The sequence below is a fragment of the Columba livia genome, chromosome 9 (assembly GCF_036013475.1).
Source record: "Columba livia isolate bColLiv1 breed racing homer chromosome 9, bColLiv1.pat.W.v2, whole genome shotgun sequence".
NCBI classification, from domain to species: Eukaryota; Metazoa; Chordata; class Aves; order Columbiformes; family Columbidae; genus Columba; species Columba livia.
Genome location: NC_088610.1, coordinates 12,297,549 through 12,324,101, shown reverse-complemented (window position 1 = coordinate 12,324,101; position 26,553 = coordinate 12,297,549). Strand labels below are relative to the sequence as shown.

Genomic DNA, 26,553 nt, shown 5'->3' with positions numbered 1-26,553 from the left:
GCACCCTCAGAGTAGTTTCTCCTCATGTTTATGTGGAACCTCCTATTCTTTAGTTGCCTATGCCCATTGCCTCTCATCCTGTCATTGGGCACCACTGAAAAGAGCCTGGTCCCGTCCTCTTGACATCCTCCCTTCAGATATTCATAAGCATAAAGTATCAGTGAAAGTAGTGAGATGATAGACATCCTGTGAAATAAACTAGGGTGAAAGGGTAGAGAAATACAGATGCTGCAGTCTGAGAGTTTCTAAAAAGGCAAGGGCATTATCTACTTATACATGTTTAAGAAAACTTGGTAAAATAATGTGGTGTTTTACATACTGCAACTCTTCTGCTATGCCTGGCTACCTATGACAGCTTTCTTCTGCTAAATTAGGTCAAATTATTTTCCTGGGATAGTCTAGTAAACCAGACTAGATCTAGAGAAATTCGTCATAATCTTTTATACTAATGTTTGAGTAAACCTGTATGCTGAGTAAATTTCTTTGAAGTTGGTAGTTTGTATGACTGAAGGCCAAGAATGGGATTTCTTGTGTATCTTTCTACTACTGCCTGTAATGTCAGTACCTTACTATAGAGAGAATTGAGTATGTTTGAGTGGCCATTTCGTAGTACTTACAGTAGTGACAGTAAAAACGTAATCTGAATTAAAACTCTTAACTATAAGTTCCTTAAATAAAGAAGATGGGGAATATTTGTGGTTTTGACTGAGTAGTTTTGGAATACAAATACAACATGAAGATATTGCCCTGCTCTCCCACATGAGATGGGCATGAGAAAATATGATTTTATAAGGGAGAAAGTTTAACAGTGAACTTCTTTGCTTTAGAGGAAATAAAAATCTACCAGTGTGCTTATACCCCAGTTCTCTGTAGATATTTTCTTCCTTCAATTATGATTGTTCCAACAATTGTTTTTCAATTCTAATATTCTGTGTTCATTTTGATAACAGCACTATCTCATTTGTCATGAAAATTCTCTCTTTGTGTGTGTGTACCCCATACACATTTTTTTTCCCCCACAAAATTATAGGAACTTATAGTAGTAAAAACAATTTTCCTATTTCAAAGTTTTCCTCAGAGGTCCTGGAACTGTGGGTACTAAGCTGTAACTTGGCAGCAGATCGCATGTGGTGTGTGATGTCATGTGTTCTTTGTTTTAACCAATCCTACACACCACCGAACTTGTATAAAGCCTTTTTGGTTGGATCTCATAAGGTTGAGGGGAAAAGTGAGGCTTGGATTCCAGCACCTCAGTTGAGGTACCAGTGCAGTTCTTGAGTAGGAAACTAGAGCTGCAGGAAAACTGTCTTGAGTCTGTTGTGGGAGTCAAAGCTGTTATTCAGACATTGTTTTATTTAAATTAAATCCTGGCATGGGGATTTTTTGGTGTAGGGAAACTATAGAGTAAAAACGTCAGTAAAGCTTGGATGCTTGAGTTTTTTTCTTGTTTGGACTAACTCTTGAACCCCTTCCTAATTGTAGATTGCTCGTTCATCTTCTACGTGCAGTCTAAATGGATCTGTCAAATGTGTTGTTAATGTTCATCGTTCCAATTCTGTTGATTGGAGCTCTCCAAATTCCAGGCCTCAACCTGTGCTGTGTCCTAGCTCTTCAAATATTCATCTTTCAAATGTTGTAGAAGAAAAAACCTCTTCCAACTTGGAAAGCTTAAATGGTGGTGCCTTGGACAGATCATGTCCTATCTCTATTATTATTACCACTTGTGGTGATGCTGCAGATAATAACCAGTGTGGTGCTGAAAAATTCCGTGCATCAAATCCTGACTGTTAATGCCCATCTTGCAAGAAGTGAGCAAAAAATCTTTGTTCCTCTAAATTAAGACAACATGGTACAAATATATAAACCCCTATAATCCACAAAGTGTTTTAAATGGTGTTGGGTTTTTCTTTCACTTGTTCTAATGCATGAGTTGGAGTCAACATCTATGTGTGGTCTACTTCTCTTTCTGGTTCTGGGTACAAAGTTAATTCTTTCACAAATCCTTTAGATTTAATTTTTCTGAGTTATTTTTCCTAATTAATTTCTATACAATTGAATTATTTCTTGTTTCAGTGCAGTTTTCCAAGTGGCAGTGTAGCTCATTGGCCAGAGTTCTGAGGACTTTAATAACTCAGTTGCAGGGAAGTCTTCAGCAGCTCATTTTTACCTGTGGTTTTGAGTTTTTGTTCCCCTATGTGTAAAGAGAAAATACCTTGTACAAAATACTGTAGATCTAATAAGAGCTGCTATTATAAAGAGGAGTTTAAGATGTAATTTTCAAATATTGGCTATCACTGCAGATATAACATGTGCCATAAACAGACATTAGACTTCATAGTGAAGTGGTATATCCTCACCTTCTCAAAATATCCCTATTTAAAAGATTCTTGAAGCACACAGATGCAGCAAGCTGCCTAAGTACCGTGACCTGTATATATGCTGAAAGGCTCATCTATGCTATAAAGAGCAACAGAAGATTTGCCTGTGAAAGTATCTTGAGGTCTAATATAAAAAGAATGTAAAATCTCAGCTGATCCAGAGAGGTTAACTTTTAGTGCTACACACTTGATATGTTGGTTTCCCTGTAATTTTAAGTCCCAGAAGCAGCCCGTGTTCCTAGCACCAGGAAAGTCAGCTTTTTGCCTAGTTTGTGCCCATCCAGGTGCACTAAAGCAAGCTTTGACAAATCATTGTGCTGCCTATTGCCTTCTGTAGCCAAAAAGGCATGTGTTTGGCATCTAATTTGGGGCTCAAAGCTGGTGAGAATACAGAAAGCTGTAGGATCTGAGGGGAGCTCTATTTCTGTAAGAGATTATCATAATATCATCTTGCCTTCAACTTGGAGGGAGATTATTATTGTAAAAAGTGTGATGCAAGATGTATGCTAATACTTGGTGAACAGCTTCTTCAAAAACATGTTCTTGCATTCTGAATCTCTCAAGGCTGGTAACAAGGAAAATCTTTCTTCCTCATTTTTTGAAATATTTGCACTCTAGTCCTTTGGTGCTGTTTGCTGTTCGAAATCTTAGAAATGCTCAATCATTAATTTCGAAAGCTGCTGCTGCCCATCTTAAATATCTTCTGTATCGTTACATCCCCTATACTGTGTCTCAAGGTTGAGAAACTACTATTGCACTATTGACATTGGCTAATAAAAGATCAAGTAACTTTTCTTTTTTTTTCTTTCCCAACAGGGTGTTCCTTCTCCTTCCTTGGTCAGTCTTACGTCGGTTTTTGAAAAAAGGAGTCACACGTTAAGTCGATCAACAACCCACTTGATATGAAGCAGATTTAAAATACTCTGCTGTATTGTAGTGACTGACAAGCAGCTGGCTGTTCAAATGACCTCTTACTGACATTAATGGTACCTTAGTCATTAGCACTTAGCAATGATTAGCAAAATGTTAGATAACACTAAGTTAACCACAAGAGGTTTTTAGTTGTATTGAAGCAGATCAGCTAATCAGTGGAATAAGTAACTCTGTGTTCATTTAAGGCACAGTATTCCCTTGCACAAAGTTACTTGCTCGCCAATATAATGGAAGTATTTTCTTCTATGGACATAGTCCCCTCCAGGCAATAAACTAGTTTGTCAGATTTTGAAATGAAGATGATGTTCACGTAAGTTACCGCTAGTTTGGATGACTCTTGTGCTTGCCGGCCTTCATCAATTGGCAGAGCACTCTAATGTTTGAGTGGTTGATTCCTTAAATAGAGATGCATTATGAAGTACCTGACCTTCCAAGTATGACAGTTAACCTGTTGTACAGCTGCTTATTCTAGATATTTTATAAATGTAGTTGTTTATAAAGAAATAGAAATGAGCTTCTGTGATTATGGTTTTCTGCAGCCTCGCTGGAACACAGTGATATGTTATGTGTGTTTATTTGAAGAATAAGTTTAAAGACTATGACTAGCTTTGACCACCAACTATGATCAACTGAATTCTTTAAATTTCTTTGAAGTGGAAGTCTGAAGAAAATAATTACCCTCCCTTTTAGCAGGGCTGTTAAACAACTTCCCCCCAAACTCCACAACTTTCACATATTTGGTTAATGAATCATTATTTAATGCATGAGATTATTGGTGTGACATCATAACTTGAGGGCCCAGTTTTGGTGTGTCAAGCTCCAGGTGTAGTACTCTGAAGGCTTTTACCGGGCTTGCTGCTGTATTTGTGTCTTCTTTCAAAACTGTATGTTCACTTCTGACATCTCCTCTGAACAAGTAATATGATGCAATGCTATCTCAGGAACTGTCTAAATATGTATATTTCTGCATTTCATTAACAGTTTAACTGTCTGTATTAGCAGGAGTTCTCAACTTCTGGTTTCTTTTTAACCACCACTGTCTTGTCTTATGTCTATATGTAATTAGTGATGCTTTTGAATGTGTCAGACTTAACTGTTTTTTATATCTCTTTTTGCCAATGCAAGGAATGTAAATAAACTGTTAAAAATACTCCTTGTGGCTTTTGCTAAACAGGTTTTTACAAGTGTCTACTTTGTCTTTTCACATAAAAAGTCTTGTGTTGGGCTCTGGCCTACAAATGTTCTCTGATTAGCTATATAGCTACTCTTTGGTAGGTCTGAGTCTGCCAGAACCAAATGTTGTTTTTCCTTAGTATATTTACCACTTCCCTTCTTCCCCTGGATATATGTATCTATGGGCTTTTTGTCCTTAGCCATTCAAAGTAAACATCTGAGCTAGATATGCACTGATACATAATAAAGTGGCTCTAGGAATTAACTACTCAATAAATACTATACTTAAAAAGCACTGGTTTTGGCTTATTTTTTTGTTAATTTTGGAAGGGCATCTTCAACGTGGTAAACTCCATGCAATTAGGACAACATCCGCCTATCATTATACCTCTAGTTTTCTTTAATTTCCAAATTCTAATTTGTATCTAGCTTCTATCTCAAGTTCACTTGCACTCAAAGCCATTGACCTTCTGGTTCTTACTGTATCACCTAATCTTGTCATTACTACTGCTACACAGCTCCCTTGTTGCTAAATGAGGGGAAGTGAGTGATCAGAGTGCTGAGTCCTACTGTTCATCATTTGTTGCAAACAACTTTCTCATGGAGGAACTAGTTCTGCTCAGTCTTGTGAACTCTTGAGGAGTTACCCTGCTCCAGTGTGACTTTACCCCCTCCTGCATTCTTGATGCATTATTATCTTAGCCTGTCATGTCAAGTTTCAGCTTGAGCTGCCTCTCTTAAAAAACAGGTGTACTGGTAAAATAAGAAAATCCTGTGTTAGGACTAAGAGCAAAATGGCAGCTCAGTATCCTTGTCATGAGATGATTTAAAACAGAGGATGTGCTCGTTACTTTGTCTGCTGCTCTCTGCATATACCCCAAGTTGCTCTGCTCTGGCACAGTTAATTGGAGGCATGCTCATCCCAAATAGGTGTGAGGATACACCACCACTGTTGCTCTTAGAAGCAGAATGAAGCCCTCAGCTGCTTTTTGGCTATTGACTTTCAGAGGACCAGAAGTTTTCAGTGAGATAGAGAAGTTAAAAGAGTGGGATTTTTGTGTTAAAATAACAAGCTGATAGGTAGTAATTAACACTGATTTACTGATTTGACAGCTTGTTCTCAATTACCTAGAGCAGTGTAACAAGTCTTGGATACTGGAGTAAAAAAGTAGGAATCACCTAACCAAATTTTTGTAAGATGTTCTCTTGCATGACAGTATTGTAATTTTGCTCGCAGAAAGGAAGCTACTAGTGAGTAACTACAAAACTGGTTGATCTCTACCCATTCGGCAGCAAATCTTATTATTTTGTAGTATCCACTGTGGTCATGTTGTGTGGGGTCTGTTCTGTGTTTGTTGACTGAGCAGATAATGGACAGTGCTGCTTAGTTTCACAGCTGTCACACAGCTGCAAGAAACTTGAGTACATGGCAGCCTAGGATTAGAGGTGGAGGTGAACTTTCTAAGCCAGAGACGGGCTCCAGAATAACAGAAACAAGCAAAAAGAAGAAATTTTTACAAATAAGAGGTTTTCACCTGCCTTTTTCATTTCCAATACTACATGCACATGTAGCATTAAAACAAGTACATCATTTTAGGGAGTATTTTGGTTGGATTTATTTTAAATATCAGGAGAGACTGGTTCTCAAACCCAGGATTTTAAACAGTATTTTTACTGTCTAGCCACTATGGGATATGCTTTGTTGAGTAACAGTAGTCATATGGTTTTGTACAATACCTAACCCTGATACAGACAATTCCAATCTTCCGAAAAAGTTTTAAAACTTCAGTTTAGAGAGTTTAGTTGAATTAAGTATAATTTGCTAAGTCTTTATGCTGAGATTTCCGTGTCAGTAAAACTGTAGGATCTGTTCTGCACCTCTTTAAGGAACAAACTTTGGGATATAAAGGCACACTTCTGACTTAGCTCTCATTCACTTTCCACAGTGCTGAAGAGTCAGCCAGTACACATTCAGCACACAGAACTGTTTTCACTCAGAAAGACTGGAACTCACTGAAAAGGAGGTCAAAAAATGATCTTTGTGTAAAACGCAACCTTCTCTTCTTGTAGGCAGTCCAAAATAAAACAGTTCAACAAGCTCATGCTCATTGCTACAAGAATCCTTACTCTTAACCATTGTTCTAAATTGGTGACTCTTAAAGTTGCAGAACAGCTATGAAAGGAAAAGGTCCTCTGGGAGGTGGGTGGTAGGTGGGGATGTCTTGCTGTTCTGATCTGAACTTTCAAGGATTCAGTTTCCTAGCAGCACGTTTGCTTACTTGTTAGAGTGTGTATCCTGAGGTTCTGGGTAGTTGTGCTCCAAGACAGAAATTCCTTTGAGTAGGTGTCCTATATGCACATTGTCCTTCAGCATTTTGAGAAAGATAGCTATTGTATTACCAACCTGTCTTCATTACTAGTTTAAATATGGAGCAGTGCTCAGAAGTTTAAATTATAAATGGTGTTTAAGGAGCCTGTATAGCTATTGGGTGGCAGTTTGAAGGGAGTATGTAGACTAAGCTTGTAGACTGAGGCAGGGTGATGTATAAGGAAGCAAGTTTGTTTGCTTGCTTAAAAAAAATTAGAAAAAAAAAAAAACAGATATTAGAGAAGCTGACAGTTGGCCAAGAGACCAGAGGAAGTCTGGAACACAGGCTGGAGCTGAACTCTTTGCCTTTTGTTGACATCTGTCTGAATCATATGAACTTCGTTGTGTAGTGTAGTCTGGGCTTGAGTGGTCCAGCCTTTCACAAACCTGTACCTAGAATTCATATATATTTACGGCAAACTATTAAAGCATTTATGGACTAAGATGGTGAATCTTTTCTAGGTTTTTGTTCAAAGAGAAAAGGTGGAGAGATTCCAGCTGCTTGAAAGCACCTGTTTGTTGTAGATTCAACAGGACGGCTTGACCTGTGTTTTGCAGCAAAATAGTTGCTGTTTCAAAAATAGGAGCTGAAAACTCCACTGAGATGGATGTTTACAACCCCTGAAAGCCAGCCATCAGAGACAAAACAGGGACTAGCTAAAATGTACTTTGAAGACACAAAAGCTGTTGAGAGCTTAAAATGTTGGCTGAGTGCTCCATGCAGCTGACATTGGAAGGGTGAAGGCAAACTGGTACCACTTTCTTTGCCTTGGGATGAGTTTTAAGTGCAGAGCCAGAAACCTGCTCACTGCCATCAGTAAGGAAAGCTAAAAATGGAGAGGAGAACAACATGAAAACAAACTAATTAAGCATCTAGTGAGATAGACAACACTGTCAGACCTTAGGCCAAAAAAAGTCATCTTTCAATAAGAACATTACCACTATTTGGGGCTGAACTTCCAGCTGGCACAGAGTATTCTGTCAGCCTCCATATAAATGCAACCATGCCTTTGTGTGCCTAATTTAGGTAGTTAGAAGTGCAATTACCACCCTACCTGCAAATTGTAATTAGGTTAAGCTGTCTTGGTAACTTTATCAGCTGATCCATACACTGACACTGGCTTTAAGTAGAGTCTGACTGTAGTAGGAGCTACTCTCTGTTGTTGAAGCAAGTTATTATATATATAAACACATATATGTATGAAGTAGTGAAAAAAGATGCTTACAAAGACACGTGATGCATCCTTCTTTTTTTTTTTTTTTTCCACCCTACATAGGGAGGCCTAATGTAGATACTTTATATTGGTGAAATTAAGGAATTAAACTGATACTTACATTAATACATGTAAAAAGAGGAAAACCTTTATACCTTTTATTCCTCCTCTCCCTGGAGCATCCCAATTTCTTTGAGGGCTGAGGAAAATGTGGCTTTTGGCCTAATGCTGGAGAGTTCAGCTTAGGAGCCCATCTTATTCTGGGAGAAGTAAAATCTTGCACTTACTCAAGGCCAGAACCGGGCTGGGTCCCATTTGTCAGCTCAGGTTTCCCAGGCACCGGTGAAGATGGGGTGAAGGACAACTTTTTGGACTTCCACCACCTCCTGCTCCATCCAGAGACTGAGGGAAGTGCAACAGCCTGGTAAGCACACTATCACTTTATTAATGGATTCTTTAAAATGGGATTGACTGGAATATAAATGGTGCTACCTGAGCTTTTGGAGTTTTTGTTTTGCATATGGTTAACACTGGGAATGTTTATTTGTCAGTTTTTGGCGATACTAACAACCTCTCATAAATATTCAACTTCTGTCTTTCCCCAAACAGTCAGTAACTCATTGGGTATGTTGGATTGTAAACTCCTACATGCTTTCTGCTGCTCTGTGATGGCAAAGATGATATTTCAGTAGTTTCTCCAATGTTTCAGCCTGGAGGGAATGTAAATATAAGCATAAATGTTTTTGAAAATGTGTCTTTTTTCTGTGTTTCAATGGCTCATGCATTAGGGTTGGTATGGCTGACAAATCAGCACTGATTGCTAATTAAAAAGCTGAATGTATTAAAGAGTTTCACACTTCCATTTCTTCCTCAGATTGAAACCCTAGCTGTATTGAGTGAATGCTAGCAAAGCTCTAATGGATATAGTCTAATTACTCGCCATTTTTGCTTTGACTTAACAGTTCATGAATTACAGTAACTCTGACTGACGGATCATTGCTGATTACTAATTAAATGGAAGAATTTGGTTTTATGCACCTCCAGTTTTTACCCCTTGCAAAAAGTGACACTCCACTTCTTAACAAAAAAAGCTTTTTCTCTGCTTGTTTGTTGCTATGTAAAAGTTGAAGTTCTCATCCTTCCGGAAAAGAAAAAATTCTTAGGGCACGTTTAACAATAGTGGTGGATAAATATATTTCAAAAATGGAATTACTGCTGCGTTGCTTATGAAGGAGGCTTTGGAGAGAAGCTGTTCAAGGCAGTATAACAGCTCAGCATGCTTCCTGGCAATCTCATTCTTTTATAGATCACCTCAACCCTTATTTAGTGAGCACAAAGAACAATAAGATTTTTGGCCTTTTATCTGCGGGAGGGGACAATTCATTCACTGCCACAGGTGCTCCCTAGGTCACACAGACCCTGGGACAAATGCAGGAATGGATAGTCTTTTTCTTTTTCTTCATGTTCCTTTTCTATGCAACATACCCAGAATTTAATCTGGTTCTTGACAGGATTACTACTCTCCTACGCTGTGTTTGAATTTGTGATAGTGATTTGCAGGTATAAGATGTCGAGGTTTGGAGTTCTCATGATGATGATGTTCATCCAGTCTTGAACAGCAGTGGGTAGATTTGTGGACAGCTGGTAAATGGTATAACTCTGCTATAACTTTTCTCACTAAATGCCCAGAAATACTCAGTCTTATTCCAGACTTTAATCAAAAATAAGGGCTCATTAAAACTGCTACAGATCTTTTCAAATCAACACATTGAAGATACTGCAGCATGATAAACTTTGCTTTGTGCTGATTTCAGTCAGTGAAATTGTTACAAAAACACAATAAAACTTTTATCCTAAAAAGAACAGCTGTACCTTTGAAAGGAAATTGTGCTCTCTAATCTCTCCGTTTGTGAGGGTGCCCCTAAGTACGTTTGTAAAAATCCATCAAAGATAATGCTCAAGAGCAAGGGTCAAAAGAAATGGGAGGTTACTTGAGATCCCACATATCAAAAAGCACAGTGTAAAAGTCCTTGGTGTACAGGTGATCTTAATGGTTCCTTCTGGACTTAAAATGTATTACAGAGAGAAATTGTGAAAGTCATCTTGATAATTTAAAGCTTTGTCTTTTCTTTGTTATTAATTCTTCCTGTCTGAACATCACTGTTCACCTAAGCAGAATAGAGATTATACTATTACTGTGAGATAATAAAAAAGACTCTGTGTTTTTGTGGACAATACCCATGATAAATGTAAAATTTGGTGTTCTGATGGGTGGCAGAAAGGTCCCTTTCTCTTTGTCCCCACTTCTTCCATCTGAAGTATTTCATATCACTGCTATTAACAGCAACTCAGAGTAACACATTTGTGTAAGCACAAGAATATGGCAGCATCTGAGAGATAAACTGTCCCAGATCTTTGTAACTGAACCACCGGAGTAATGTTTAAAAAACCTTTACAAGCAAAAGAAGCTCATGAGAAGTCTTGAAATTAGGTCTTTTGACTACAAGACTTGAGAAAGCATTTTCTGATACTTGTCTAATTCACTCTCTGTCATTCATGACGGTGTGATCTTTCAAAAAAATTGCAAAGACGTATGAAAACACCGAGAAAGGGAGCAGCTGCTTTCACCAGGCACTTCTGAAACTCCACCAAGACTTGCTGTGCCTCGTTTTCTACATATGCCTGAGACATGAGATCCTCCTGCCCTGCAGTCTTGGTGAGTACCAAGATAAAGCTTTCTGCAGCTGACAGCCCACAGGACGGGAGAATTCCACCGTTTCCTCTCTTTGACTAGGAAATGACTGCAATGATTCAGCTCATGTAGTTAGTGTAGCAAGCGTGACCTTTTAAAAGAAGACTGCCGTATGGAGCTTTTTCGCCTCTACTTTCTCCAATTTTCCTTTACTCAAGAATGACCAACTTCAAAGAAAAAGTTCACCGCTCTAATTGAATATTCTCCATATTGAGAGCAGTAAAAATAAACATTCTTCCCAGTTTATTCACGCATAAGCTAGAATCATCCAAGTGTGACATCTGAAAGGAACTACATGATTATAATCTGAAATGAGAACAAAGTTCATCTCGTGTGATTTCTTATTTTTTTCCCCTGCACATTTTGAAAGAGGAAAGAGATTTCGGAGTCTTAACACCCATTAAAGCCTAAGAAAGCCAGGACTATGTTAACCATTTTAGCATTCTAGTGGCTAATTGTCTGTCCGTTCCACCTTCTCCTCCCAGGTTAATGGGGTGGTTAACAGGGGAGGACAGGAATGGCTGGCCAGTCACAATACAAAGCAAACTGAAAAGGTCAAAGTAAAGCTCTGTATTATTCATGGGCTAAGCCTTGCCGAGGTATCTTAGATCTCATGTCTTCTTGTGATGAATTGCAACAAGAACCAGAAACAGCCCAATGTGAAATTGGCTCCTGTGACAATGATTGCAGTTCAAATGGAAAAATGTAAAACTGTGGCCTGCTGTTGTTCTGGGTTTGAGATTAAAGACGTGTGATCACATCTAGCCACTAAATAAGCAGCAGGCTACATTTGTACGACTCCACAGCTGGGCTGTAAGTATAATACAGTGTGCGTGTTTATAGATTCTTCTAACTTTAGCCATGGACTTTATTTTTGAAGTACTGCGTGGGGCCTAATATCCCTCCTGTGTCTTCTGTATTGATAAACTCATTATTAGTTTATAGATTTCCTAATATGAGACTTCTTTTTAAGTGGTGTTTTGTTTAAAAGTATTAATATGGTAATTCCTAAGAGTCTACCTAGAGTGGACGGTAAGACTTGTTCTCAGGAGTTTGCAATCTCTAATAGTCAAATTTGAAGGCGAACGTGATGAAGCTATTTTCTCCTTTTCCTTTGATGTGAAACAGTGGTGGAGGGAGATTCTGGCAGAGCGTGACTGAGGTGCTCCAAATTATTTTCTGAGCACTGTCCCTCTCATTAACTACAGAGGGATATTAACATCAGCAGGTTGTTAATCCTTAGTAGTGGATGCCATTAGTGCATCTCCTCATTTAGTCCCTAACACCGAATGTCACGAGTAACTCTCATCTTCTTCCTCTGGTGGTGTGTTTAATTTAATACTTCAGCTATAGACCCATTCTCCACCATTTTGAACCACAACCTTACATTTTTCAAGTGTTTTTACCCTTTACCCTACCCCTTTGACAGAAGAGACTTAAAAAATAGTCAAAGTCAAAAATGTTTTTTAAGGCCAACCACTGATGTACCTTCTCCAAGTTGTAATTAGTGTTGTAACTCAACAGTAAACATACACCTGACACCTGAAGGAGCCGACTCTGCTGGTGCTCGTTGTCCCTCCCAGGGTTTAGTACAGAAGTTCTGGCATTTACAAGGAAGCAAGGATTGCAACAGCGAACACAAGAGTTACAAAGCAGTCTTAGGGGAGAGGATATTTATACCTTTGGTTTTTTTTCCCCCTTTCTTTAAATTGGTATAGTGTTCTTTGCTTTTCATTGAGTGGTTTCAGCTGACATCAGTTGCCTGGGGCCACTGAACCTAGCTGTCAACAGATTAATCTTTTTGTGACCAAAAAAATCTGTGATAGAGGGAAACAAAACCCCATCATTCATTTGGAAACCAGTCCTTGACAGAAAAGTGACCTGAAAGTGGAACTCTCAGGGAGGGTCTCAAATGTGTCCTTGTGTACAGGACTAAAATAGCCACAGCAACACGGGACAGACTGGTTTTAACATGTTGTTCATAAAAAAATAAAAACAAAGAGAGAGAGAGAATGAAGTTCAACTTCTGATAATATTTCCTGAGTGAGAGGGGCCATCGTATGTGTCGTCACCCTACAGAAATTGCTATTACAAGGCCAGAGAATCATTATAACAGTCTGCAATTTATTCAAAAGGCAAGTTTACTGTTATTATTGTTATGTTTGGTGGTGGTTGTGTGGGGTTTGTTTGTTTGTTTTGTGTAGGTAATCCTAGTGAATCTCATGCTTTAGAAACTATACTGCTTGCAGCCAACATCAGAAATCCCTCACACCCCTCATGCTTCTTCCCTGTTGTGCAGCTGAAATGTAGTTGTAGTCATGGACTAAAGTGGACTCTTGGCGAGCCCTGAATACAATACTATGCAGATTTGGGCCTGGGAATCTGTGCATTACAGATGGGTATTTTTAGAAAACAGCAACACCCTTCTCTATAGAGGTTCCTGTCATGTTTGCTTCATGTTGTTCCACAGCAGACTGCGCCTCTGGACGATGGCTCTAGTATGTGCCTGGCTGGAGGTGAAGGGCACCCAGCCAGGTGCTGGTCTCCATGTTCCTGACACCTTACAGATGGATTCGGGCTGTGGCCTCTCCCTCTCTCTTGGTGATGTATTGATCTGCAGTGTAAGACAGGTTTTCCGCCCTACCTGGTATCTGAAAAGTGAAGTGTCACATCTTGTCTTGGATTTGGGTCTCTCGCAAAGCTCCACAATGAGACTGGTGCATCCTTCTCAGTGTGCTCAGATCAACTTGTTCATGTCACAGAGGCAACTGTTTTTCACTGGCAAAGTTGCTTTTTTGTTCCCAAATATCACCTATTGTCCATGCACTTTATTATTTTTCATCCTTCAAGGTAAAAATACTTGATTTTGCATGACATATTGCAGCATAGTTAGCCAGCTTGCATAAAATTAAGAGTATTTGCTTAAGATCCTCATGATTTAACAAACTGTGTGTTGACTGTGACTTGACGATCCGTGGGGAGCAGTCTTTCTGAATTAATGTGTGTCTGCTCATCAAAGATGGATGATTGCCACTATGTGTCATAAAACTTCGTCTGACAAAACCAACTCCATAGCAAAATAATGCCATCTCTGAAGGGCAATAATTCTTCATTTCTCTGTACCACATGTTTAAGGAGCTCAAGCTAGCTCAGATTTGCTCAAAAAGATTTCTTTTTACTTATTCTGAACAAAGGACTGCCAAAGCTTTTGCCAGCTCTTTCTCGGTTTTCAAAAATCTTTTATGAGAGCCTAGGAAGATGGTCTCTAGCAGCTAAAAATCTGTAGGGTTTAGACTCCTATCTGTGATAAATAGATGATGGGGATTAAGTGGCTAAATACCTTTGAGGTCCTGGGTTTTTTAATTAAATCTTAGGGGTGGGCAGGGCAACGTGTGGGATTTTGAATTTCTTCCTATCTTTTTGTTTTGAAGTCACCCTTGAATGAGAAAATGTAATGAACTCAATGCTGTTTCTATAACATGAGGTTATTTTCTTACAAAGTAAGCACAGTGAACGAAAAGGAGATGTCCGCTGTAGAGGAGACTGTGCACCTCAGCTGGTGATGCCTGTCAAACTTCATCTGATAAAGTGATCTCTCTTGAAAAGTAGGTGCGTTGCTTTGCTCACTGATGACGGATCTTGGGGGATTTAGGAACCTGAGCTCCCTTGAAGGCCAGAGCGATGGAAGGTGTGTGCCTACATGACAGACGGCTGCCGTGGTAGTGCAAGACGTGTTGCTGGTCCTTAACCGAGAGATTTGCTCTGGGGAAAGCTGGTGCAGTTATCCTCTTCCCAGGACTGTTTGTGCATTTAAAAAGCAAAACAAACCAAACAAAAATCTAATATGGGGAAAATCATTCTTGGGGCACAGATGAGAGTGAAGGATATTCTTATGCATGGGGCAACTGCTGGGCTCCTTTTAAATTTTTCTCTTTTCGCGGTTTTGTGATTCTTGCGTTTGCAATTGCTGCAGGATGCCATTTTGCATTTATAGATTGTACCAATATCTGTAGTGTAAGGCATTAACCTGGAAAAAAGGGAATGTGAGGCCAAATTCCTCTTAGCTGAGGATGGAGGGACTGCCGTTTTCAGTGTTTCTTGGGCAATAATCCAACCAAGAGGGTTTTGTAGAGTTTGGATGCAGAATATTCTCAGAGCACAAAATACAGACTCCTTTGTGGCTGTTACTGTTTAAACAAACAAGACAATTTAAAGTAAACCTTTCATGTACATTTATTCCAACCAGTAAAGACTAATGAAGTGCAGGAGTGTCTTGCTGGAGATATCTCACAGTGAGGGGAAAGCTCATTAAATGGAAAGGTGGCTTTTTTTGACCTATCTATCAAATATCTACAGTGTTAATTTTCTTGTTCGCTGTGTGGCCATGGCTGGTAAGGGACAGTTTTGTATATCCTAGGCTCTAACGTTGCTGTGCATCTTGAATCCTCTTCATTCTCATTCTTTGTGTCCTAGCTATTCTCAGCCTTTTGTTCTTTAAGTAATTGTCTTCAACTTGGTATAAGTAATCTTCAATCAGTCCAATCTGCAATTATAAAGAAGTAGTGTCAGAAGCATGTCCCTTCCCCTCTATAATAACTTTAAAAACTTTTGCAATTAATTTGTTTCAAAACTAATTGTCATTAGAAAGAAAACTACATGAAGGCACCTCTCATAGAATTGGCTGGAGCAGCAGTACCTGATTTCATATTTCTTTTTTCTTTTTCCCCCTATCCATTTGGATTCAATTACTGCTGTGGAATAGACTCTTTCATTGAAATCTGTACATTGAAAACAGGAATTTATCACAACTCTGTCTTTAAATGGCATTGAAAAACAGCCACTTTAAAAGGAAGGGATGATGAGGAAATTAATCTCAGGCAAGTTTTTCTTGATAAGGAAAGAGAACAGAGGCTTCTGGCATTTATATGCCAAAAATCAACACATGGAGAAAAATGAGTATTTCACATTGCTGTGGCAAGAAGCATTTTTCTATTAAATCAAAATGAAGTTCTGAATAAATATGTTTTCCAATGAATATAATACACCAGAGAATACTGTAAAAAAGAATAGATGACCTCAGTGTCCCCAAAAAATAAAAACTTAATTCTTCTATTAAAGAGTACATTCAGATAGACACATCATCTTTGCAGAGGTGATTTCAAAACAACCCTAAAATATAGATTAATAGTACTGTGTACAGGTATTCTGTAAATACCAGGCATTCCTAATTTTTTGGCTGTCTCTCCCCATACCTTATCTTTATTCATACCCTTTGTCATCTGTTGCAATATGCAGCGTTTCTGTAAGGTGAAGATGAGAATCATCTCCCTTCACACTGAATTATACTCAAGACTTAGACCCTATATAATGTAAGGATCTACAAAGTCAGTCTTCCAATTGCATCTTAAGCTGAAATTAAAAAAAGAAAAAAAAAAAAAGTCCTAATCTATCATCCTGACATGCATTCAGTGGAGCGTTGCTTCTTTGGGCACAACACAGAACATCTGACTGAATTAATCTGAGCGTGGCTTCCTATTGCATTTATTCATGTATTGAGCTGTTACTGAAGTGCTCCTCAGCCCTCAACTTGAAGTTGTGCCACATGCTCTGGCCACAGTTTGTGCTGGCGAAGGATGCACATGTGTGACAGAGACAAGGAGGCAAGCAGGAAAGTTTACAGATAATCACTTCTGCCTCCCTGGGGTGCTGAGGGCACCAGGAGTGGTTTGGGAGAGGAGCGCTGCCTCCTCCTCCTCCCCAAACTTGCAGAAGTGACATTTTCAGCTGATCGGCTTTGTGTAGCACAGTGCGTGATGCCATGCAAAAGAGTTTTCTACCACGCTGGTGCACCTTGCTGGGCTGGCACTTGCTCGTGGGCTTTTGCTTTTGTGCTGCCCAGAGATCTGTCACACCAGGAGTGAGGTTGGGCTCTCTGCAAGCACCGTCATGGGCTGCCTCTGCTGTGACGTGCTCACCATATAAATACACGGGGGATTAGTGAAAGGAATCGTTATTCTAGCCTCATTTTTAAGAAGCAGAAATAAAAGCTTAAGAAATCATTGATCTGGCCAAAAGCACATGGGAAATCTGAGGAAAAATGAATCACTTAGTGCCCAGCTCCACTCCAGGGGTTTAACAATATTAGAAACAAACACCAAACCCCCCAACAGTCTTCTGCAACAGACCAAACTAAAATGTCTACATAACTTCCTTCTGTAGTTAAAATTAATCCTTTATATTTTGGGGGTAGTGCTTGTGTTTGGGGAGCACGAAGGGTGGAAAGGGAAGCAAAACAGGCCTCAGATAGGTGGGCAGTTATGGGGTGAGGGCCAAGAGAGTACCAGGGAAGCAACAGTATTTACAGCTGCTCCTTTAGGACCATCCAGCAGTGCCTGCGTATCTGGTGATGCCACCAGAAAGCCCCAGTGGAATCATGTTCTTGCCTTGAACCACAGCTCAGCTGCTGTTGTGTGCTTTTCATATTTATAGAATACCTGTCAGCTCCAGCCCCGAAAATAAGTTCTAATATGGCATATCAGGGGTGGAAATAATAGTTTCTTACATAATTGCAATGTTACTGACACAGCTGATGAGCTGATGATGTTATTTGCACAGCAGTGATGGTATTCAAACCCTCGCCGACTTACAATTACACTGTATGCTCTGAGCCCTAGCATGATTTAAACTACCATATGAACACAATGAAAATACAGTCTCTTGACAAGATAAAGGAGGGGGGGAAATGGCTTAAAAATCTCTTTTTGGTGGCTGCAGTGTTCAGTAGTGCTTATTCATGGCTTTTTAGCTTGCACATTTCATTTTAAGGAAGTAAATTGGAAGCATTATGTTCTGCCTTTTTACCTTGATTTAAAACCCGCCTGTCCCCACTTTTCTGTTGTCTGGCTGCGGTGAGCTACCTTTGGGGCTCTCATTGGGAAATGCAAATTTTTTTAAATCAATAGATTCACTGGTTTTGGGTTGTTGTTGTTTTTTTTTTTTTTTTTTTTCTTTATCTTTCCCCTCCCAATAAACTGTTTAAGTAGTAATCTATCTGGATGGGAGTAAGTAGAAGGATATAGTTTGTAACCAGCCCAAACATGATTAGTGTTAGAGTTACAGAGTCACAGCTGCTGTAGGAAAATGGATTTTGCAAAAGACTTGTAACTTATTCTCAGAGCAATAACTGTCCGCAGACTGATGCTGAGACCAAACCCCAGGGTTACGTAGCTGAACCCTGCAGCTACTGTATAGGCTAAAGCAGCTCTGGAGCCCGAGTGAAGAGCTCTGCAAGACTTGGTTCACCACGGAGTGTTCCTTACTGGTGCTGCCTGGGATTGACACGAGGCTCATTTTGGGTCTGATCCCAACCTGCACAGAGATCAACATCATTGGATCGGTCCTTTGCACTATTTGTGTTTGGATTATGTTTCTCCACCTCAAACCCCCTGACCCACACGGTGTCCATGTGTGCCACAGTCTGTGCTTGGGAACTGGTCAGCAGCATCGCGTCCCATCTGCAGGGGATGTGCTCAGCTCCCAGTAGCTGAACATGCCACTTGACATCCTAGGAGAGAAGTCCCTTTAATATTCTCCTGAACATACAAAACCACTTCTCTCATCTACCCAGATATACAGAGTCTTTATGATCTTTTTCTCAAGTGCTTGGCGACTGGAGATCTTATGAAGACAAATTTGACTCCAACCTATTTTTAATCCTCTGCTGCTCTGACATCTTACTTTCAAGATATCCCAAGTATTTTCCACCCCAGTTACTCCCAGCAGTGCAGTGGCAGGATTTCTACTTTGGATTAATGTCTCTAGCCCTGGCATAGATAAAGTCTCCTTGGTGCACAACTGCCCCTCCATTCAAGTTCCTCCCATTTTTTCCTTGTTAGCTCCTGAATTCAGGCTGCTCCTGACCCTATTTCTTTCACTGAATTTTTCTCTGTCTTTAGTCTGGCCTCTGTGATCAGCTGGAGGGAGGAAATAAAAAGGGACTGGACAGGATGAAGGTCAAAGGGAAAGTGGGAAGAAATAGAAACAAAAGATGCCTTTAAAGCAAATTACATGCTTAATCCACAGCACATCTGCGTGGTGCCTATAGGTGCTTTGGGATCAGTCTAAGCAGAGAAGCGTAGATGCCTGTGGGCAGAAATTTGAAAATAAGCCAGATACCCAGTAGAGTTTTTGTGCTCTTGGTGTTAATATTGCATTTGTTTTACATTGCTCGAAAATTCTACTTTGCGCTTCAAATTCCTGCATTGATAATATGTCGTGAAAGATAACAGTGGTGGAAATTGTTGATTTGGGGGAGGGGCAAAACAAAAATCAAAGGAATTAACACTGAGGAAACACCTGGGCTTCTGCAGGAGTACGGATATAGAGTGCTGGCATTTCAACTGTCCACCTCTAGTTTTATACCCATGAGTCTGGGGAATCAAAGCAATGGGCTGATGCTGGGTCTACATGCCTAATGCTTAGGGGCATTAATGTAGGATAGAGAAATCTGTAGGCTGGTGGCCAAATGAAGATGAGAAATGGGGCGCGAAAAGCAAACTTATTTGACCACCTGAAGGGAATTATGCTATTTTTTTAAGCCAGAGGAATGAATGGGAAGGACAAAACCTCCGTGGGTGCCTGCTGCTGGCCTTGATGACACAGGCTTTGCTGTGCTGCTAAGACAGCAGCAGGGAGCTGCGGCACTGACAAGCTGTGTCTCAGAAATATTTCTGTTATTCTATTCTTAGGGAAAATCAGGTGAATGGGTGAGGTTGTGTCTGCCTTTCCCCAGTGACACACATCAAGGTGTTTTTATTCTGTCACAGAGCGAGGAGGTGAAAAGCATAATTAGTGTACCAGAAGTAGCTGAATGGACTATAAGGCAATTAGTCTGCTCTGAATTCCAGTTTTGAGTTTGCTGAGAGAAGAAAATGATCTGTGGTCCATGCAAATACTGAGGTGATCAGCTCATTCTTAACTGAAATGGTTTTACATCATTCTGGAAGGCTGGGCAGAATCTGTAAGCACTTATGTTTTTGGTACACTTATCTAATGCAGTTTATGTCTGCAATGAAAACACAGAGCTCTTTGCAGTCAGCTTAGCTGGAGGGATGAACTGAGAAGGTCTAATCAGGTGAGGCAATATGTGCTTTCCATTTGGTTTAGGATTTGATTGGGACCTACAGGAGGTTTTGAAAACTACATTATAGATCCACACAAATATAAGGAACAATACAGGCCTTGTTTGGAGCATATAAAAATATTTCTAATCCTGCCCTTTTGTACATGTTGTCCAGTGATGGATAAAAGGGAGAGAGTCGCCACTGTGAATGTTCTGCCCTGCTTCCTGGATGCCATCCTGATTGATTCGCTCACGGTGTGGAGGGATGTGTAAGCAGCACTTGCTGGCTGCTGCTGAATTACAATCATCCAAAGATTTCAGTGTAAGGGACCTCTGGAGGTCATCCAGACCAACCTGCTCTTCAAAGCAGGGCTTTATGGGAAGTTCACATCTCCTTTTCTGAAAAACTTACTGCATTTCTGGTAATGCCTCACCAGTCACTTCTGAACATGCCTGGATGCCTCTGGTTTTGCCCTGAAATACCACAAAGCAAGTATATTCTTTGCCCTTCCTATGCACACATTGGGATAAGACATGCCACATAGGGTTCCTAATTATATGACATGTACCAGCTACAGTGAGGGAACAGCGCAATACTATCCATCATTCAGCGTGATTTTGTCCAAGTCCTGATGGGCCACAGATGTCATTAAACTTGTCAACCTTTGCTGCAAGGAGGTTGCTCCAAGGAACAGATGTCCATGTTTGAGGGCTTACTGACTGTCCAAAGGAAGCTTTGTGGCTTATCCAAGAATGCAGGACCTATTCTGGTCACAAGCTAACTTGAAAGAACACATCTTCTAAAAGACTGGCATGAATTTGGACAGAAAATATCTGCTGTAGTACTTGATAAAGAGTTTAGAATGAAATGAGGAGTCAGGATCCCACAAGGACAAACTCCTGTAGGAAAATACCTTTGTTTAGAAAAAAGATGTAGATGGATAAGCAGCAAGCAGACTCTGTAAACGTAAAAGTATGTCTTGCATTGATGCATGCGTATGTATTGTCTGTAATGCCTAAACATCCAAACTTCCTAAATCTCAATACAAATCAGAGGAGTCACTGTCAAATAAGAAACAGGTGCTTTTGCACCCCCATATGAACCTTCCATTAAGGTCAGTTAGAACAATGGTTGCTTGGTATCTGGAAAATATTCTGATTTTTACTCTTTGTATGTTAAGTGAAGCTCATTTGAGCTGCTATGGTTGCTTTTGGAAGGCAGTGGGTTTTCACAGTAGTGCATGATCCTCACTGCCATGGGCTGGCCAAATTATCTTCCTTACATTCATTTGGTGATATAACCCAACTGACCCAGCAATTCTTGCCTTGGACCTGCTTTTAGAAATGTTCATCGCTTCAGATGCCAATGTCAAAGATAAATATGTTGTCCCTAATTCTCCATTTCTATATTTTCACATGCCTCATTTGTACCCACTGCCATTCTTTAAAGAAAGAAATCTGACAGACAGCTCTGTGCCGTAAAGGAATGAGTTCAGCAAAACACTTGAAAACAGTGTTTGCCAGCAGGTTCTTAGCACACTAGCAAAGCTCCAGTGCTAGAAGCAGATGGATGAGTGTTTGTTGATGAGAAACTGAATAAAAATAATGTTGATGTTGGTAATGAATTACACTTATTAACTACCTTACAACTCAGACGGTCCTTTTGTTCTTTATAAGCTCTCCTGAAAGCACTGTCCAGTGCAGTGTTTACTATGAGCAGTCTTGTTGACTCATGCTCTTTTTCACAGCAGCAACAATACCTGGTAGCAAGTGTTTATAGGGCTGGAGACCTTCTCTGGTAGAGGGCAGCAGGTAAGCAGACGGCTCGTTTATAACTGACAGCATGATTAGCAAGGGCTGCAGAAATGTTTATCTAAATCCTTACATGAGGATTGTCACTGCCCAGAATTGCCTGTGATTTAACTGCCAGGCAGCTACAACCAGCTACATTATTCCAATGTTTAGGACATTTACTGCTCAGTTGCTAGATTTGCTGCTACTTAAAATTATTCCAGTGACTTTTCTGAATTCATTACACATCAGGTGTTGCATATTAGACTTCCACTTGGTGGAACAGAACAAAACCTTTCTCATAAAAACACACTCCTTCCCAATAGCATTAGGAGTGCTTTGTTGTAGCTGTGATGGCCTAAAAATTATGAGTATAGATGATATCAGTTGTTAGACAAACTAATTTAGCTGGAAAAAAACCCATGCTTTTATGTATAGAAACTTCCCTCTGGTGTGGAACAGCAGACTTGAAACTTCCTGTGTCTGCTTCAAATTTGAATAAAACTTTGTACACCTTAAAGCTCACTGTTTCTTAGTAGTTACAGCTTCTGTTTTTATATCGCATTGCTGACCTAGCTGTGATCAGGAGGTACAGCTGTTTAGTGTGTGGTCACTAAATAGTTCAGCTTTATATTAGGTATTGGTGTTTGGAGGGTGGGAAATGAGCAGGGTGCAACTGCTTCTTCCAGTGTAGCTCAGGGCCACGTAGGCATTTCACTGGCACATCTTTTCTTCTCTGGTGTCCCAGAGACAAAAAACAGAGACTCATAAGGGCAGGAAATTATTTCAAGGACAAGTAGTATTATTAATTTCTGAAATCCCTTTGTATCCTCTCTCTTAGACCAAGAGCTCTGTGAATGCTGTCACTCTCCTGTTCGCCCTGGAGTGGGGCTGAATTTATTAATGGGACGTTCTGTTTGCTTACATTTCTTTTGTATTGCCTCACATTCAATGGGGCAGATCTCGTTCTCTGCTCATGCACTCTCCCAACTTCCTCTGCCTGGTCTGAAAACTGCGCCCGGTGATGGACTGGAAACCTCTGCCATAGTTTCTTCTTGTCCCTCTCAAGGCTATTGCTGACTCTGAGTTAATGTCTTACTATGTTTTCTCTAATCTTTGTGTGAAGCTGATCTTTGGTCAACTCTTACAAAAATTTTTGCGCTTCTAACTGGTTATTCTGCTCTTCATTTCCTTCACTCTCACTGTACCCGAACTGGTGCCACTAAAATTTTCCTTTTGCACTTTTCTGAATTCATCAGGTGTTGCATATTAGACTTCCACTCCTTTTCCAGAAAACGTGCTTTCCTATCCTTTCCCATCTGCTTTCCCCCTCCCTTTTCACAACTGGTACATGTGTTTGCAAAACACCTGGCTGCATCATGGCCCAGAGCTCAAAACAGATGAAGAACCAGTTTCTTTCTGTTAGTTCAGAAGCAGCCAAGCTGACTCAAGAGAGTGCACCAAAATGCAACACCTTTAGACGCCTGCATGCTCTGAGAACAAGTGTGGTTCCTGATGTCTGTGGCATGGGCTAGGATGACTTTATGTTACAAAGTCATATACATCAAATAACTGTCGTACTAGCCAGCACAATGCTATTCAGCAACATGTCCACTTTTCATCAACATACTATGAATCTCCCTCCTTGGTCCTCTGGCTGACCGAAAGCCCAGCAAGTCTATGGCCTTTTTCCATGGCTTGATTTTCAATTAAGAGATAATGTCAGTGGAAGAGCACAGTTCATCAGATAGTGTTCCCCTGCTGTTGCAGAGAGCAGAGATGTAGTAAGCAGAGGTCAACTATAGAAAAATCTGTGGGCCTGGCTAAAAAATTATATAGTATGTTAGGCTAATTTTACTTCATTTCATATTCACATGTATTAGTGCAGCTTTTGTTATATACTTATCCTTATGTAAGTTACATCTGTTCTTTTATTCACTCATCCATGTTTGCTCTGCTTTCAGATTTATGAAACAGGCATTCCACTGAGCTCAGCAAATGATGGGCATAATAACTTATCTAAATTGCAAAGTATGTGATGCCCTTGAGGTAAACTCATGTGAAGGTTTTATGAAGTGTCTCACATGTGGAAGTGTAGGCAAGTGTTTATTTGCCAACTCCTGTCTCTCCTTTGGCTGTTCAAATGATGTTAAGATGATCCTATGAAACTGCTATGAAAGCCTAGAGGCTAAATGGAGGAGAGAAGTAGAACTACATTATTATCTTCTCAGGGGAAGCAGAGCCATGCTGGCACTTGCACTTATTTGGCTCTCCTCTTTTTGGATGTCAAAAGTTTCTGGTTGACAGGCTCTAAAGTATCTATTTATTTAATGAAATGCCTCTCACTGCAACAATATTGTGAGGCTTTATTAATGAATTTATTCTTACGAGATAGGAAAGTAATCTCTTTTTATTTCTTTATTTTTTCTCACAAGACTGCAGAGAAACAAAGGCTCTGTAGAGGAAAGGAGGAGCTTTCCTGCTGTTTTATGTATCAGAGATACACCAGACCCCTCTGCCTGTGTGTAGCTGCTATAGAGTCCTACAGTGGCCACGCAGAGACATGGTTCCTTGAGTTACTCAGGACCAAGCTTTACTGCTAGTCCTGGCATTCATGTTCACGTCAGATGTCACTTCAGATGTAACTCTGTGAGCAAAGAAACTCATCAATAATGGCCAGACCTAGCTGTCCTGGGGGTGCTCCCATTTGCCGGACTGCATCTTGTGGGACCAAGCTGAACTATCAGGTTAGTTCCCCTCAATCTGTCCTGGAAGTTTCCTGGTCATTGCTGCTGAGCCTTGTGCATCAAAGGTCATTGCTCTAACTGCTGGGCTAAGTCAGTCTTGTTTAAACAATAATTTGAATTAAGAAGTGAATTTACACTTCAAAATCCCTAAGCAAAAATATATTTCTACCTCTCTTCACTGATGAAGACTGAAGCCTCTTTAAAGAGGGGGTTTGATACTCTTTCACATAGTGTTTCCTACTTTAGGAGGACTTCCTAGTTAAGGGTGGCTTTGGAGAAGTCCACTCCCGTGAAATACTGATGGTGTGATATTTAAATACCTTCATGACTCAACGTATGACGCAATTTGGACAGAGCCAGTAATGAAAAAAATTTCCTAAGCCCTAGTACAGTGTCTTAAATCCTCTTTAAGTGCAGCAGTGTGGCCACCAGCAAGCTGATCAGCAACCATAAAATGAAAGGGGGTGGTAAAAAATTATTTAGGCAAATGTTCCTGAGGTAGGGCGGGACTCAGTCCCTCTGTTAGTTGCTTGCAAGGCTTTAGACCCAGGTGTCTGATTCCCCAAAATGCTAATACAAAGCTCACATTTTATCCAGAGAACTGCAAGGAAAAGTGTCAGTAAAATCCTGGCAAATAGGGATTTTGGGAGACAGACACAGCTCATTTTTCCTGCCTCTGTGGCATTTTTCAGGGATATCTAGTACATGGGTAAAAGAGTCTGCAGGAGGATATTTCTTAATCTCCCAAAGTAATGTGGGCACTCCTGGGTCAGGTCTCCTTGTGGCTGGAGAATGTGTAGTCTGGTAATGCTGAGAAATGAATATTCTGTGCAGTGATGTTCTCTTTTCTCCAGCTAATTATGAGGTCATTTTTCATTTCTTTGTATTTAAGGCTTCCAAAAATAATTAGCCCATTTGATAAATTAGTTTGCTTAAAACCAAAAATTTGTCAGTGAATTGGATGAGCAGCACGGCACCCAAAACACTTGAAGTTACATGTATATTGCTACTTTGTCACTCCTGTAAATTCAAATTTGCTCAAATTAATTTCAAACTAATTTGATAAACTCTCTACTGTGACAAAAGAAAAAGTGTTTGGGTGTCAGGCTTTGTGCCCTTCTATGTCAGATTTCAGACGGAATGAATTTTTTTACGGCTGACTCGGGAATATAAAACTCTGAAAACAGTAGTTTGTAATGGCAATTCTGACAGACCCTTTAGCCATTTGGAAGATAGGCACTGCTGTAATTCTGCTGCATTAGAGAAAAATGTTGAGTGCTTTCATTAGGTGCAACAGCTGTTTCTATTGCAAAAGCCAGACTTCACTGGTGGTAGCATAGCTGTCAGCTTCCTAGAGTTTTGCATTTATAGCTGATTGTATAAACTCCTTTATATTCTTTTTCACTTTCCAATATATGTAAATTAATTCAATAGCAAAAATACAAATAACTGCCTTGTAACTAAATCTGTGTGAAGGTTCTTCCTAGGCTTCTACAATCAGCGTCACGTGGTGAGCAAAAGGAGAAATACTGAACCCCACCAAAAAACAAAGAAACAAACAAAAAAAGCTCCAAACCCCCACCAAGTGTGTTTTCCTGTCTCCTTTTATTATTATTATTATTATTATTATTATTATTATTATTATTATTATTATTATTATTATTATTCTCTCTCTAAGAATGTGCCAAATATGTTGAAATCAATTTTTGGAAAAAACTAGAAAAGAAATATTTGATGATGCTTTTTATTTCTTTGTTCTGATATATTATAATATAGGAAAATGCTTTTGTATTATGAAACAAACTGTGAGTCCCTCCTGGAACAAGATACCTCAAATAAAATAGTTAGTTGAGTTCTCAAAAATTAAGTGCAAAACTATGTTTAGAATGCAAATAAATTTTGAAACCTCAGATTTTAAAATGTCAGAGGGCAGGTTTTCATGGATTCAGTTTTATTTGTGAATATTGAAGTATGGACAGATTCTTGCAGCATAACATGGGATACCAGTCCATTTTGAAGTGTTAGCTTGGTTCCTATTAAGATTATACTGAAAGTAAGAGTATTTAGAGAAATATA

At 39.7% G+C, this 26,553-nt stretch overlaps 2 protein-coding genes across 13 annotated transcripts in view; one reads left to right on the top strand and one right to left on the bottom strand.

Annotated features, from left to right (window-relative positions):
* The window catches only part of ECT2 (epithelial cell transforming 2), a 30,147-nt gene extending 25,368 nt beyond the window's left edge, over positions 1-4,779 (top strand). For 7 of the 12 annotated variants that reach the window (XM_065073833.1, XM_005512006.4, XM_005512007.4 and 4 more), the window contains one exon: positions 3,195-4,779. In XM_065073833.1, coding sequence (XP_064929905.1) covers positions 3,195-3,284 — 90 coding nt within the window. In that variant the 3' untranslated portion in view covers positions 3,285-4,779. Of the gene's footprint in view, positions 1-1,482; positions 1,809-3,194 lie in introns of all 12 variants that reach the window. The other 5 variants (XM_021300548.2, XM_021300546.2, XM_021300547.2 and 2 more) reach the window with 1 other exon arrangement.
* Positions 4,780-15,035: 10,256 nt separating this feature from the next.
* Positions 15,036-26,553, bottom strand: part of SPATA16 (spermatogenesis associated 16) — a 95,307-nt gene continuing 83,789 nt past the window's right edge. The window contains exon 11 of the mRNA XM_013370262.3: positions 15,036-15,361. Within this exon, the coding sequence (XP_013225716.3) occupies positions 15,239-15,361 (123 nt within the window). The 3' untranslated portion in view covers positions 15,036-15,238. The remainder of the gene's footprint in view (positions 15,362-26,553) is intronic.